This window comes from Saccopteryx bilineata, chromosome 6 (genome assembly GCF_036850765.1).
Source record: "Saccopteryx bilineata isolate mSacBil1 chromosome 6, mSacBil1_pri_phased_curated, whole genome shotgun sequence".
NCBI classification, from domain to species: Eukaryota; Metazoa; Chordata; class Mammalia; order Chiroptera; family Emballonuridae; genus Saccopteryx; species Saccopteryx bilineata.
In genome coordinates, this window is record NC_089495.1 from 152,315,326 (window position 1) to 152,331,928 (window position 16,603).

The 16,603-nt window shown below is 38.5% G+C and overlaps 1 protein-coding gene across 1 annotated transcript in view; it reads left to right on the forward strand.

Annotated features, from left to right (window-relative positions):
* ANKRD31 (ankyrin repeat domain 31) overlaps positions 1 to 16,603 on the forward strand; it is a 259,980-nt gene that overhangs the window by 152,217 nt on the left and 91,160 nt on the right. The window contains 3 exon segments of the mRNA XM_066237559.1: positions 10,459 to 10,511; positions 11,847 to 13,347; positions 13,907 to 14,077. Coding sequence (XP_066093656.1) covers positions 10,459 to 10,511; positions 11,847 to 13,347; positions 13,907 to 14,077 — 1,725 coding nt within the window.

The window sequence follows — 16,603 nt, forward strand, 5'->3', positions numbered from 1 at the left end:
ATCATCTACAAATAATGATAATTTTACTTCTTTTTTTCCAATTTAGATGCCTTTTATTTCTTCTTCCTGTCTAATTGCTGTGGCTAAGACTTGCAGAACTATGTTGAATAAGAGTGGTGAAAGGGGGCACCTATGCCTTGTTTCTGATCTTAAGGGGATTGCTTTTAAGTTTTGCCCATTGAGTATGATGTTGGCTGTGGGTTTATCATAGATGGCCTTTATCATGTTGAGGTATGATCCTTGTATTCCCACTTTGCTGAGAGTTTTGATTATGAATGGTGCTGGATTTTATCAAATACTTTTTCTGCATCTATTGAAATTATCATGTGGTTTTTCTCCTTCCTTTTGTTTATGTGATGAATCACATTGATTGATTTGCAAATATTGTACCAGCCTTGCCTCCCCAGAATAAATCCCACTTGATCATGGTGTATGATTTTTTTCATATATTGCTGGATCTGGTTTGCTAATATTTTGTTGAGGATTTTAGCATCTAAATTCATCAGGGATATTGGCCTATAATTCTCTTTCTTTGTGTTGTCTTTGCCTGGTTTTGGAATCAGAATTATTCTTACCTCATAAAAGGAGCTTGGAAATCTTTCTTCCTCTTGAATTTTTTGAAATAGCTTGAGAAGGATAGAAGTTAGTTCTTCTTTGACTATTTGGTAGAATTTACTTGTGAAGTTAATAGGCTCAGGGCTTTTCTTTGTTGAGAGTTTTTTGATAAATGTTTCGATCTCATTTGTTGTAATAGGTCTGTTTAGGTTTTCTGATTCTTCCAGATTAATTTTTGGAAGATTGTATGTTTCAAGGAATTTGTCCATTTCATCTAGGTTGTCTAATTTTTGGCATAGTATTTTTTTTACAATATTTTGTATTTCTGTTGTGTCAGTTGTTATTTCTCCACTCTCGTTTCTAATTTTTTTTTGAGTCTTCTCTCTTTTTTTCTTGGTGAGTCTTGTTAAAGGTTCATTGATCTTGTTTACCTTTTCAAAGAACCAGCTTCTGATTTTATTCATCCTCTGTATTGTTTCTTTACCCTCTATGTCATTTATTTCCTCTCTGATCTTTATTATTTCCTTCCTTCTACTACCTCTGGGCTTTACTTGCTTTTCTTTTTCTAGTTCTTTTATGTGCTGGGTCAAGTTGTTTGTTTGAGCTTTTTCTACCTTCTTAAGGTATGACTGTAATGCTATGAACTTCCCTCTAGGACTGCTTTTGCTGTGTACCATAAATTTTGAGTTGTTGTATGCTCATTATCATTCGTTTCTAGAGATTTTTTTATTTCTTCTTTGAAATCATTGTTAACCCATTCGTTATTTAAATACATGCTATTTAGTTTCCAAGTGTTTGAGTATTTTTCAGTTTTTCTGTTGTGGTTGATTTCTAGTTTAATGCCATTGTGATCAGAGAAAATGCTTGAAATGATTCAATCTTTTTAAATTTGTTGAGACCACTTTTGTGCCCTAACATGTGGTCTATCCTAGAATTTGTACCATGAGCACTTGAAAAGAATATATATTCTGCTGCTTTAGAGTGAAAGGTTCTGAAGATACCCATTAAATCTAGTCGAACTAGTGTGTCCTTTAAGTCTGCTGTTTCTTTGTTAATTTTCTTTCTTGAGGATCTATCTAGTGATGTTAGTGTAGTTTTGAAATCCCATACTATGATAGTATTGCTGTCGATCTTGCCCTTTAAATCCATCAAAGGCTGCTTTATATATTTAGGTGCTGCTGTGTTAGGTGCATAGATATTTATAATGGTTATACCTTCCTGTTGGATTGCTCCCTTTTCATTATGTAGTGACCTTATTTATCTCTTTCTATAGCCTTTGTTTTAAAGTCCATTTTGTCTGATATAAGTATTGCTACCCCAGCTTTTTTTTCATTTTCATTTGTATGAAATATTCTTTTCCATCCTTTTACCTTCAGTCTATGTGCATTTTTGTTTTAAGGTGTGTCTCTTGTAAGCAGCATAGGTATGGGTCCTGTTTTCTTATCCAGGCATCTACCCAATGTCTTTTGATTGGATCATTTAATCCATTTACATTTCAGGTTATTATTGATATGTCGTTGTTTATTGCCATTTTATTCTATAAAGTTCATTCCTCTTTTTCTATATATTTTTTCCCCTTTGATCTGTTTATAACAGGTCCCTTAGCATTTCTTACAGCCTTGGTTTGGTTGTACTGAATTGAGTTTTTTTTTGCGGGGAAGCTTTTTATTTCTCCTTCAATTTTAAATGATAGCCTTGCTGGATAAAGTAATCTTGGTTATAGGCTCTTGTTCTGCATTACTTTGAATATTTCTTGCCATTCCATTCTGACCTGAAGTGTTTCTGTTGATAAGTCAGATGTCATCCTTATGGGGGCTCCTTTGTAGGTGATAGCCTTTTTTTCTCTAGCAACTTTAAATGTTTTCTCTTTATCACTTTGCTTTGGTATTTTAATTATGATGTGTCTTGGTGTAGATTTCTTTGAGCTTCTCTTTAATAGGGTTCTCTGTACTTCTTGAACTTATGAGACTTTTTCCTGCATTAATTTAGGGAAGTTTTCAGTTATGATTGAACAAAGTCTCTATCCCTTTTTCTTTCTCTTCTTCCTCAGGAAGCCCCATAATGCAGATGTTATTTCTCTTCAAGTTGTCACAGAACTGTCTTAGAGTTTCCTTAGACTTTTTGAGTCTCTTCTTTTTTCTACTCTGCTTCAGGTTCTTAATTTATCATGTCCTCTAACTTGCTGACTCAGTCCTTAGCTTTTTCCATCCTGCTTTTAATTCCTTCCATTGTGGTCTTCAGTTTCTGATATTGTATTTGTCATTTCGGACTGATTCTTTTTTATTATTTCAATGTCCTTTTTCATATTTGCTATGTCTTTATTTCAGTGTTTATAATGAGCATCTATTGTTGTTCTAAGATCTTTGAGCATTCTAACAATCGTTATTTTAAACTTTGCATCCAGTAATTTGGTTATATCTGATTCATTCAGGTCCTTTCTGGGGATTTCTCTTGATTCATTTATGTTGCATTTCTTTGCCTTCTCATTTTGTCTGTGTATAAGAAGGTTTTGGCCACTGAATTCCAATGAGTGTGGCCTCTCTGTTCCCTAGGTGTGGTCTATCTGCAAGCCCGCCACCCCCTCTGCCGCTGCTGCCTAGGGCATTCAGGTATGGGCATTGCTGGTTCCAGCCTGCTGGGGCTGTCGCTGCAGTTTCCACCTCTCCTCTATGGGAGGGGCTGTGATCACCTGCCCGGGTCTACAAGCCTTTGCCACCCCCTGCAGGTGACATTATGCACCATGCCTGGGTGGCAAGCTTCAGCACCGCAGGCAGGGTTGAGCACCTTTGCTCAGCTGTGTATCTCTGCCTGTTTCTGGGCTTCTGCCCCGAATCTGCAGTAGGAGCCCGCTCATAGGTTGGCTGCAATCCTCGGTTGTGCCGGATGGGGCTGCACACCCCCGCTCAGTCGTGAGACTCTGCCTGTTCTGGGCTTTCGCCCCACCCCCACAGGAGGAGCTGGCTCACAGGTTGGGCAGTAAGCCTTGGTCCTGCGGGCAGGACAAGGCTGCGCATCTGCACCCTGCGCTTAACAGCGGGTCTCCGCCCCTTTAGAGCCTCCCACTCTTTCCCCGCAGGTGGGATTGCAGGCAGGCCGCAGCTGGGCCTGACTACTTTTGTGCATCCCATCTGCCCCCGCTGGGCAAGACTGAGCTCACGCCCTGGTCTCAGTTGTGGCAGGCCAGCTTTTGCCCTTGCCTTGGAACTGTGCTTCCGTGTCCTGTCACCACCCACCCTCTGTCGAGCCCTCAGCAGTGTAGGTGGTGGCGCTGCAGCTCAGACCCTAACACTCTATACTGTAGTTCTAAAAGCTCCTTCCTTTTTAGTGACTCTGCTCTGAGTGCCGTGGGAGAGCTTGTTTGGCTGGTTTCTTGCTGGTATTGCTGTTTCCAGGGGAAATATTCACTTCAGATTTGGGGAGTGACTCAGCCCAGGCGTTATGGTGGCTGTCTCTCCAAGTGTTTCTCCCTGTGCCTCCTAGATTACACTCCCTTCCCGCTGTTCCTGTCCTCTCCTCTCTCCCATCTCCTGGAGCCCCTGGTGGATGGTTGTGAGAGCGATTTTCTGCGCAGTCCCTTTAAGAAGAATCCTGGGTTTGAGAAATCTGTCTCTTTCTCACAAACAGTATCCTGACTTGTTTCGCAGCTAAATACTGTTGGTACGCCTCTTCTAGGCTCTGAGCCTGCAGACTGGGGCTTTGTTCCTGGAGCTCAGGAGGACCCTCCCCTCTCTGCTAAACTCACTTCCTGCCACACAAGTCTCTTTGGGCTGCCGTTTCCTCCTGGGAGCTGGGCAGCCCTTTCTGCGTTTCTGCTTTTCCTACCACTCTCCGTGTGGCTTCTTCAGTGTTCCTTGGTTAAAGAGTCCTCTAGTTTAGTTCAAAGTTGGTTTTTGCAGATGATAGTTTTTAAAATTAAGTTGTAATTCACTTTGGTTCTGGGAGGTGGAAGTTGGTATGTCCGCCTACTCGATTGCCTTCTTGCCGCTCCTCTTACCTGGTTTTGCAATGAGGATCATGCTTGCCTCATCAAAGGAGCTGTGAAGTCTTCCCTCCTCTTGAATTTTTTGAAATAGCTGGAGAAGGATAAGAGTTAGTTCTTTGAATATTAGGTAAAATTTGCATGTGAAGCCATTGGGTCCAGAACTTTTGTTTTTCTGGATGTTTTTTTTTTTCTTTTTCTGGGAGTATTTTGATGACTGTTTCAACTTTATTTGTTGTAATTAATCTGTTTAGGTTTTTTAATTCTTCCTGATTGAGTTTTGGAAGATTGTCTGTTTCTAGGAATCTATCCATCTCCTAGGTTATTCAATTTTTTTGACATGTAGATCTTCATAGTATTTTCTTATAATCCTTTGTATTTCTGCAGTGTCAGTTATTACTTCTCCACTTTCATTTCTAATTTTATTTGAGTCCTCTCTCTTTTTGTTTGATAAATCAGGTTAAAGGTTCATCAATCTTGTTTATCATTTCAAAGAACCAGTTCTTGGTTTCATTGATCTTCTGTATTGTGTTTTTAGTCTCTATGTCTTTCATATCCTCTCTGATCTTTATTATTTCCTTCCTTCTACTTCCTCTGTGCTTTATTTGTTGCTCTTTTTCTAGTTCTTTTAGATGCAGGGTTAAGTTGTATATTTGAGCTCTTTCTTGCTTCTTAAGGTATTTCTATAATGCTATGAAATTTCCTTTCAGGACTGCTTTGGCAGTGTCCCATAGGTTTTGAGTTATTGTATGTTAATTTTTATTTGTTTCAAGGAAATTTTTGATTTCTTCCTTGATCTTGTTGTTAACCCATTCATTATTTAATAACATGCTATTTAGCCTCCAAGTGTTTGAATGTTTTCCAGTTTTTCTATTGTAGTTGATTTCTAGTTTCATGCCATTGTAATCAGAGAAGATGCTTGATATGACTTCAGTCTTCTTCAATTTATTAAGACTTGTCTTATGTTCTAACATGTGATCTATCCTAGGGAATGTACCATTTGAAAAGAATGTATATTCTGCTGATTTGGGGTAAAAGATACTGAAGGTATCTATTAAATCCAGTTGATCCAGTGTGTCATTTAAGGCTGCAGTTCTTTTGTTAATTTTCTGTGTGAAGGGTCTATCCATTGATGTTAATGGCATATTAAAATCCCTTGTTATTATAGTATTGCTGTTGATCTTGCCCTTTATGTCCATCAAAATCTGCTTTATATATTTAGGTGCTCTTATAGCAGGCAAATACATATTTACAATGGTATATCCTCCTGTTGGATTGCTCCCTTTATCATTATGTAGTGACCTTCTTTATTCCTTACTATAGCGTTTGTTTTAAAGTCTATTTTGTCAGGTATAGGTATTGCTACACCAGCTTTTTTTTTTTTTTAATTTGCATAAAATACTTTTTTCCATCTCTTCACTTTCAGTCTATGTATATCTTTTGTTTCGAGGTGGGTCTCTTGTAGATAGCATATGTGCAGGTCCTATATGTTTTAATTGAAGTATTTAATTCATTTATATTTAAGGTGATTATTGATAAGCACTTATTTATTGCCATTTTATTCTTTAAATCTAGAATTCTTTCTCTTGATTTATCTTTTTCCTGCACTCTTTTTATAGCAGGCCCTTTACTATTTCATGCAGTACTGGTTTGGTTGTAATGAATTCCTTTAGTTTTTTTGTTTTGTTTTGTTTTGTTTTAGTCTGGGAAGCTTTTTATTTCTCCTTCAATTTTAAATGATAGTCTTGCTTTATAAAGAAGTCTTGGTTGTAGTTTCTTGTTTTGTATCACTTTGAATATTTCTTGCCAATCCCTTCTGGGCTAAAGTGTTTCTTTTTTTTTTTTTTTTTTTTTTTTTACAGAGGCAGAGATAGACAAGGACAGACAGACAGGAACAGAGAGAGATGAGAAGCATCAATCATCAGTTTCTCGTTGCGCATTGCGACTTCTTAGTTGTTCATTGATTGCTTTCTCACATGTGCCTTGACCGTGGGCCTTCAGCAGACCGAGTAACCCCTTGCTGGAGCCAGCGACCTTGGGTCCAAGCTGGCGAGCTCTTTGCTCAAGCCAGATGAGCCCGCGCGCGACCTGGGAGTCTCGAACCTGGGTACTTCCGCATCTCAGTCCGACGCTCTATCCACTGCGCCACCGCCTGGTCAGGCTGGGCTAAAGTGTTTCTGTTGAGGATTTGGATGTCTTCCTTATGGGAGGCTCCTTTATAGGTAATCAACTGCTTTTTTGTTGCAGCTTTTAATGTTCTTTCTTTGTCTCTTAACTCTGGCACTTTAATTATGATATGTCTTGATGTAGGCCTCCTTGGGTTACTCTTTAATTGGACTCTGTGCTTCTGGAACTTGTGTGATGTTTACCTTCATCAATTTAGGGAAGTTTTCAACTATGATTTCTATCTTTTGTTTGTTCTCTTCTCCTTCAGGAACCCCTATGATGCAGATGTTGTTTCCTTTCATGTTGTCACAGAGCTCTTTTAGAGTTTCCTCAGACTTTTTGAGCCTCTTTTTTTTTTCTGCTCTTCTTTCATGCTTTTGTTTATCTTGTCCTCTAAATTGCTGATTCAATTCTCTGCCTTATGCAATCTGTTGATTTCTTCTAGTGCATTCTTCATTTCTGATATTGTATTTGTCATTTCTGACTGATTTTTTTTACAATTTCAATGTTCTTTTTTATGCTCATTATCTTTTTATTTAGATACTCATTATGACCATCCATTGTTGCTCTAAGGTCCTTGAACATACTAAAAATTATTATTTTAAAGTCTGCATCTGGGCCTGACCTGTGGTGGCGCAGTGGATAAAGCATCTACCTGGAAATGCTGAGATCGCTAGTTCAAAACCCTGGGCTTGCCTGGTCAAGGCACATATGGGAGTTGATGCTTCCAGCTCCTCCCCCCTTCTCTCTCTCTGTCTCTCTCTCCTCTCTCCCTCTCTGTTTCTCCTCTCTAATAATGAATAAATAAATTAATTAAAGTCTGCATCTGGTAGTTTGGTTACTTCCATTTCATTTAGTTATTTTTCTGGGGATTTCTCTTGTTGATTCATTTGGGTTGTATTTTTTTGTCCATTTTTTTTGTGTGTATTATATAGCACTGTCTGACTTTGCAGTTTTTGTGGAGTCTTTATGAGGAAGATGGTCTCGGTGGTATTGACCTCCAGGCCACCTGATTTCCTTGCTCTAGGAATGCTTCTTGAGGGTAGTATTTTTCCTCCTATTATATGTGAATATTGAATGCAACTGGTCCTTTTGTGTGTGCAGTTATCCCTTCAGGCTGGCTACCTCTAAGGGTTAACCTTGATCATGTGTATTAGACACTGTGCAATGTCTGTTCTGTTGGGTGAATTTATTCTCCACAGTATCTGGTGTCTGCTGGACTCCTTTGTACATGTTGCTTGTGTAGTTAGCTGAGTTTATGTTGGTCCTGTTTGCCACTCACTACTGGTTGTGTTGGTTCCAGGTTTTCTTGGGTTGGTGTCAGCTGTTGTTTGTAACCTGCTGTGGGCTGTCTGGTGCTACTGTTCTGTTCGCTGTTTGTTTCTATGTTTCCAGTGCTTGGGTAGTGTGGGAGGGGCCAAGCTGTGTATAAGGATCATCTTCTTCCAACTTTGAGATGACAGCAGCTCTGTATAAGCGCCAAGCTTTGTAAGATTTGCCTCTACTTTTCAGCTGCTCCACCTCCTCTTGCAGCTGCGTGATCTTCCCACAGAGTCTTCTCAGAAAGAGTCATACTACAGAGAGATTGTAGTGTGGGCTTAGACAGGCCTCACTCAGTCAACCCATCTACAGGTTGTAAACTTGGTGGTTTAGGGCAGCTAAGGTTGGGAATACAGTGTTAATGGGATCCCCTACTCTAGGGGTCTCTCAGTCAGGAGCTCAGTATGGGGAAAGTGCCTCCTACTCCAGAGCCTAATCCCTCAGTCATTGTTGGATACTCAAATTTTATTTCTCTCCAGCAAGGTGAGCAGCAGATTCAGTTCTAGAAGGGCTGACAGTCCCTTCTATAGAAGTCTTACAGCAGGTGAGACCCTGGTCTCAGGGAGGAAGACTGAGAGAACCCTCTCTTGGGACTGACCGTGAACCCCCCAAAATGGCTAAGCCCCTCGACCAGACCCAACAATAGGCTCACAGGGACCCACACTTTAAATGTTCATGTTGCAAGCCTCTCTCCCTTACTCCTGTGGTATCTAGCCTAGCAGGGCAGGATATCCAGCACCCAGGCTGGCTGACTGTGAATTTTCACCCTATCAAATGCATGTGAGCTGCTATACTTGTACTGATCACAGAAAGCAGAACTCGCCTCAGCTGGGCAAGGTGTCAGGAACCCTTGTTTTGTATACTCCACTGCCATGGGTTATTAGGTCCTGAACTGATACTCTCCATTACTGGCCACTGGATTTTCTGACCTTGGGCCTCCCTGGAGGGAACCCAATACAAACCATTGGGAGAAACTGCCCATGACTGGCCCTCAGCAACCTTCTTGGAGCTGCAAGCAATCCAGAGTTTGTGGCTGCCTCTGCTGGGCCCAGGTGCACATAGAAGTACCAAGCTGTACATCTAGGCTGGCTTTTATCTGCACTGGGCCTGGGAGAAGGTCCATAAAAGGCCAAGGTTCCCTGAGTCCTGCGTCCTACAACCTCTGTCTGATGGATGCTTTTTGGAGTCGGCTGCTGAAAAAACCTCTGGTGGAGTCTAGAGCTGTGGCAATTCAGGGATTAGGAAGGTGGTGGGTGTGTCTGGGCTCCAGGTGTGTTTTTCCAGACTTTTTTCACAGATCCTAGTAGGGGTGACCCCTAGGAGTTCAGTAGGTGTGGCCTCTGAGACCCAGAGGTATGGTCTTCCCACACTCTGGACAGTTTCTATTGAATCTCCCATGGGGCAGAAGCACTAATCCTATTCTTGGGAGTGTTCAGGGGAAAGCTCTGTCCTCAATGCCAGAAAACTGAGTCACTGATGTGCCTGCTGCTTTCTGGCTTTTCAGAATGACCCAGTAGCTATGGGTAGGGCAAGGGAGACTCCTGTGGGTGGGGCAGTTGCTTTTTCCCAGGCTGATGCAGCTCAGAGGGGACTGCTCCACTCAAGAAAGATGGCAACTGCAGTATTGGAGAATGACTCAGCATAGGGTTCCAGTTGCTGTTCCCCACAGTGTCTCTCCCTGGGCCACCAACTTCACACTCTCATCATGCAACTCTAGTCCTATCAAATCTACGCCACTAGAGCCCTGGTTTAGTGGCTGTGAGTGAGATTTTCTGAGCTGGCCCTTTAAGACAGAGCCTGCATCTCAGAGCTCCCGTCTCTTTCTCGTAGACAGAAACCTCGGCTCTTTTCTCAGCCAAATGTTATGTGGGCACCTCTTCTAGTCTCTGGGGCTCTAGCCTGGCATACTGGGCCTGGGGATGAGGACCCTTCCTTCTCAGGCTAACTTCCCTGCATTGAGAGTTCCTCCAGATCCTCTGCCCTCCTCACTCCTGGGAGCAGAACAGCCCTTTCTGTGTCTCTGCCCTTCCCTCTGTGGCTTCATCTGTGATCTTTGGTTATAGACTCCTCTTCAGTCAGTCCAGAGTTGGTTTTTCAATATGAGTGTTCTTAAATGAAATTGTAATCCAATTTGGTCCTGGAAGGTGGCAGTTGGAACGTCCACCTACTCTGTTGCCATCTTGGTATCTCTTTTAGTATTATTTTTTAGGTCCTTTTTGCTTTACCTACAGAAATGTTTTCAGCTCTCTCAAGATAGTGTTTGGTTTATAATAAATTATATAATAATAATGTTATATTTTCCAATTTTAATAGGAAATGTTTGCATAATTTTACTTATTCTACCTGGTTCTTCTCATGGCAGTGGATTTGTAGGTTTTAGAAGTCTAGAATCTGACCACTGCAGGATGTTTTCTTTGATTTTCTCTTTTTGTTTACAGATCAAAAGAATAATACTGACCTATCAGATATAGAGGATATACACCAGATCAAGGTATAACTGTTTAGCATTAAACCTTTTCATAGAATGCACCCGCTGGTTATTTTATACATGATCAAGGGGAAGGAAAGATTTCTGAAGCATGTATCAAGAACAGTGAAATTACCTTTGATTTTAAGATACTATGTATTAATTACATGATTCTGGGCTGCTAATTTGGTAAGCAGTAAATGTAGCCTATCTGGGCACACTAATGTATTGGTAGACATTTCCTTTCTCCTCCTTTTCATGGAGCCATGAGGTTTATCAACCATGTCAAATTTACTCTGGCCTAAACACAGTACAAGAGTCAAAGGCATTGATCCATCCCTTCAAACTTTACATGAAGGGCAGTTACTCTTCATCGAGTCCTGGGTTGTAATGAATGACAGGAAGCATTGTTCCTGTTTTAATGTTAGCAGCCTGCAACAATCTTTCCATACACACAAATTTGAAAACATACCATTTTTCTTGTTTTTTTTTTTTTTTTTTCATTTTTCTGAAGCTGGAAACAGGGAGAGACAGTCAGACAGACTCCCGCATGCGCCCGACCGGGATCCAGCCGGCACGCCCACCAGGGGCGACGCTCTGCCCACCAGGGGGCGATGCTCTGCCCATCCTGGGCGTCGCCATGTTGCGACCAGAGTCACTCTAGCGCCTGAGGCAGAGGCCACAGAGCCATCCCCAGCGCCCGGGCCATCTTTGCTCCAATGGAGCCTTGGCTGCGGGAGGGGAAGAGAGAGACAGAGAGGAAGGCGCGGCGGAGGGGCGGAGAAGCAAATGGGCGCTTCTCCTGTGTGCCCTGGCCGGGAATCGAACCCGGGTCCTCCGCACGCTAGGCCGACGCTCTACCGCTGAGCCAACCGGCCAGGGCCCATTTTTCTTGTTTTTAAACCCCTTCTTCTGCTGCCCTAACTATAGTATCTCACAGATACCAGAGAAACAAACTTTCTTAATTCTAGCTCTATCTATATAACAGTTGGGAAAGAAGAGTGTTTCTAAAGCAAGGAAATTTCTATCTGATTATTTCAAGAGCCTATAAAAATTAAGTAAGTTAAACGTTTTACTTTAATAAGATCAATAGTGCTAAAATATCAGCAAAAGGAAATTGAAATGTACAGCAGAAAATAAAGATTTGTATACATACTGAGTCTATTATATTTGTCTTTCTTCTCCTCTGTTAGTCTACTTTTCTGAAGAATCATGTTGTATATATCCCAGTAGCCTCTATGGTTAGGTCAAATTATAAAACTGAATGAAATAATAGTTTAATTTGTGAACCATCCAGAATAAGTTAAGTATAGAATTACAGCTGAAAATTAAAGCTAACTATATATTTTGTTTCCATAGAAAGCAAAATTTAGTTCTAATAATTGCAATGGATTTGTTTGTGATGAAAATTCCAACAGACAGAAGCCAGAACATGTAAAAGTTGATAAAGGAAACAAAGAAGGTTTATTTATAAAGAAAGAAGATGTATATGAACATTATGCAAGAGATTTTAAAAGCATGGAATTTGGTAACTTCAAGCATAAGCAATCAACTGTTAACCAAGTAAAGTCTATGGGACTCAGAAAAAACAATCTCCATAATGTAAAAAATCCTAGCACAAATACTTCTAAATATAAAGGAAAAAGAAATATACAACAGAAAAGGACTCAAGTGGGTAATGCAATCCAAGAAAGCAACCCAAGGAAGACAGTGGCAGTCTCTGCTCCCAGAAGAAGAAGTAACCAGCAACATATTCTCCAAACCCTTGATGACCTTCCACAAAAATTATGTAAACCTTGTAGCCCAGCTCTTTCAAACCTGAAAAATGGATTAGATAACAATATTGAGGCTTGTTCAATTCCCAAAGAGATGCATACCCAGAGCCTGGATTTATCAGAAAATCAAGAAATAAAAGACTTGGAATTAGAATCCAGTGGCCAAACTAAATCTGTTTCTTTCTCAGGACTTTCTTTACATAAAGAAATAAAATTACCGATTATTACTACAGATCAGCAGCCTCATACTCACCAAGAACAACTGTCCATTAGTTCTTACACATCTCATGAAAACAGTAATTTAGATAAAAAAACAGAGGACCTTAATAAGTGGGAAAATTTTAATAATGATGTTGCTGGTGATTGCTATTTCTCTGAGAAAACTGTAACATTTAATAATGTGATATGTTCTACAGGTTGCAAAAGCCACTCTAATTATGATGAGAATATAACAAATAGAGAAGGAATGGGTTTTCAACAACTTCTGCCTTCTGAGGACCATTTTTCACAGGAAAATAACTTAAAAGCAGGTGGCCTAAGCATACTTTCAGAACAGGAAGCTGTTAAATTCTCCAATTCAGATAATACAGCAATTTCTGACCCACACATTACAAAATTTGAACCATGCACATATGGAACTTATTTTGATCACTCGCATGGCAATCCTGAGCATATTTCCTTGGCTTGTACAAGAACACTTTCAACACATGAAATTTCAAAGTTGACTAGTCATGTGGAACAATTCAAAAGGCCTCAGGATTGTAGTAGTCCCAGAGTATCAACCCCTTTAATGAATCAAACAGATACACATTTTGTGGAAAAGGTGAATAAGAAAGAAGGCACTAAAAAGAATTACACTGACAAAGGGCAAAATCCAAATTCTTCAAATGGGCCTTTATCCACAGTTGTACATTCTCAAGTAATAGAAACAACTGCAGTTGAAAAAAGAAGACAAGACCTTCCAGAGAGTGAAATCATACATAATATAGATTTTCATTCCACTGACAATATGAATAAAGAATGGACCAACATTTCACAACTTAGTCAAAGAGAAGAGAAGGAAATTTATCACAAACCAGGTATTAGTCATATTGCCAGATTTATACACATTTCTTATAGATTTACTCATTTTACAGAAATTTCTAACTTAATTTCACTCAGCCTACCCCCAAATGACAAGAATGAGGACATATAGGCTATACTTAGGGGATGCTATTAGTCAGTTAAGTAATAACTGATTAATTACTGATTACTTTGAAAGTCAAACCATTATTATAAAAGATAGTTACTAAATTGATATTGAAAGAAGTTAATAAACAGTAGTTATATCAATTTTTATGTTTATTTTTATGTTTATCTTAATATCAGAAAGCCTAACAACATTTTTGCAGCAAGAAGTTGTTGGCTTCAGTGATTTCAACAAGTCACCATATTTCCATCAGAATTACATTCAACAAACTAATTTCCATTTGTTATATAAATACATTTTTAAAGTCTTTCATTCCCTTAAAAAACAAAACAAAAACAAAAAACCAGTCCGACTAGGAATAGAAACTTGGAACAGTTATAGTACTAGACTTCTTCTAGTCATATAACCAGTAAGGAGAACTACCACACTGATTTGGCAAAATGTTTGTTTTTCAGATGAGAAAGTAACTAATAATATCAATGGATATAAAAGAACTGTAAGAAATAGCAAGGAGAAAAAAGATACAACAGATTCAGAAATTCACATACCTGCTAACATCCAAGAACATCATAAAGTTCAGAATTTCAAGAAAAGACAAAATTTCTTGAAAGCTGCCTGCAGCCAGGGTTTGTATTTCTGTACTTGTATAGGTAAATGTTTACATGGCCAATCCCAGAAATTCACTCTATTCAGTGAATTTCTAAATTTTCTGATTTAGTTGTTTATTTGTCATTAACTAAATTATAAGATTATTTCAGCTACAATTTTAGATGGTTTTACTGTATAGCACCATTTGAGAATCTATTAGTCTTCAGATATATTCTTACAATGTTTCTGCTTATTATGACTTCAGATTTTTTATGTTAAAAGAGATAAACAGCAAAAATATTGAGTATGGACAGCAGAGGTGAGGTGAACCTGTGTCATGTGTCTTAGATACTTCCACTGAGCCCTTTTACCATAAGGGAAATTTAAAAAACATAGCCACTAGTTTTTTTGTATGTGTGTCATTATAAATGAACTGTATGTAGTTTAGAGGTATGGACAGGCTAATTACCCTTTGATAGTTCTTGGAGCTAGTTCTGTGGTGAATAGTAGGCTGGACTACTTTGAGTTAAAAGCTAAGTATTGAAAAGTTGATTTATTTCCTGTCTAGTATACTACAGGTAGGAAGGACTAGGCATTTTCTGGAACCTTCTTCCATTGTCCTACTCCATGTAAACTGAGCCCTTCTTATATATTCCTCCTGTAGTGAGTTAAAGGGTGACTCCTCAAAATATGTGTCCATGTACTAAGTCCTGGAATATATGATAGTATGTTACATAAAAAGAATGAATATTATCTTAGTTAGGAAAAGAAACTTTGTAGATGTAATTAAGATCTTGAAAGGAGATCATCTTGAATTATTCTGTGTGATTAATTGAAATCTAATTACAAGTATCTTTATAAAAGACAACAGAAGGAGATTTGAGACACATAAGGAGAGGAGAAGATGATGTGAAGAGAAGCAGAAGAGTGATGTAGCCTAATCCAAGGGAGCCAAGGAATACTGATATCCACCAGAAGTTGGAAGAGTCAGGAAGGATTCTTTCTTAGAGCTTCCAGGGTTTTGGACTTCTGGTCTCTGAAACTATGAGATAATAAACTTCTGTTGTGTTTCATCTTTCTCTCTTTTTAAAATTGAACTAATCAATAGAAATGCTCAAGAGGAGAGAATTCCAAATACTGACATGACATCTGGTTATTACCTAATGCAATGGTGATCCACTCAACATTTTAGTTTCTCTCATTTAAATAGGAAAAGATAGCCAAAAATCAGTAACTATTTGTAGGAAAGCCCCAATATGAAAGAGATATCAAAGTGATCTAAACAGACATAAGGAACCCAGAAGAAACAGAAATGCAAGGATCATGATATATGTAAAACTTTTTAAAAAGGCATAGAAAAAAAGGAGCAGAGAACAATACAGAGAGCCCTCATATATTAAAAATATAATAGCAAAAAATTTAACAAATATATAGATATCTATAGTAGAGTTGCAAGATAAAGCTTTTCAAGTTTCCTATAAAAAATAAAAATATAGAAAACTGGAAAATAAGGAAAGAAAAGAAAATTAGAAGGTCACTACAGGATATCCAGAAAGAACAGTGAAAATAGGAAAAGAATCATTAAAGAAATAAGAAATGAAGGACAGAAGTTTCTATATTGAAAGGGCCCACAATGTGCCCAGTACAATAAACAAGACATCTCACTAGTAAAATTTCAGAATAAAAATAGAAGATCTAAAAAGCTTATAGCACAGAAAAAACAGGTCATATAAAAAGGTACAGACAACTGGATGTTTCTTAATGACATTATACTTTATTAATAATTATTTATTAAATAAATATAAGATATAATGCTTTTAAGAAATACTCAGCTTTAACTACAGTGGACTTTATAAAGAATTTTAGTGTGATGCCTGTTTGTTTCTGCCAGATTTTGTTATTTTTAAATTTCAGTTAAATGCTATAGAAATTTTAATGACGTAACAGTGAGCAGGTTTTAAATTTTTGCCCTAGAATATTTATCACATGCCTACCTTCTTTAGTACAAACATACTAGGAACAAAGTGAAAAGATTTGTATCGTTCATAGTAAGAATTGCTGGGAGAGATTTTTCAATTCAAACTTGTAATCTGCAAGCCTACCATTTAGATATTTTATCATTTAAAAATGTATATATAACAAAATATTTGTTATATATAATATGTCTTTATTTTTCCAATAAAGAACTTCTGAGTGCAAATCCTAAAGAAATTTAGAAATTTTGTCTGCATGCCAGTGGAAGATAGACATGAGGCTATCAGTCTTCCATGATACTCATATAACCAAAGGATTTATCCATTAGAGCAGTGTTTTTCAACCGCTGGTCTGTAGACCAGTCCACCAGAAATTTCATGGTGGTTCTCAAAAGAGTTAACCACCCTAATGTTTTATGAAAATTATAGACCCAATGATCTTAGTCGAATTTACTTATACTCAGGGTGCTTTCTGCTCTAGTGGCTCCTGAAATAATTCTCCTGTTTTCACAGGTCCCCAAGTATAAAATGGTTGAAAATCACTGCATTAGAGAACAATCCTCTAATCTTGTTTCCCTTTCTCTTAAATTA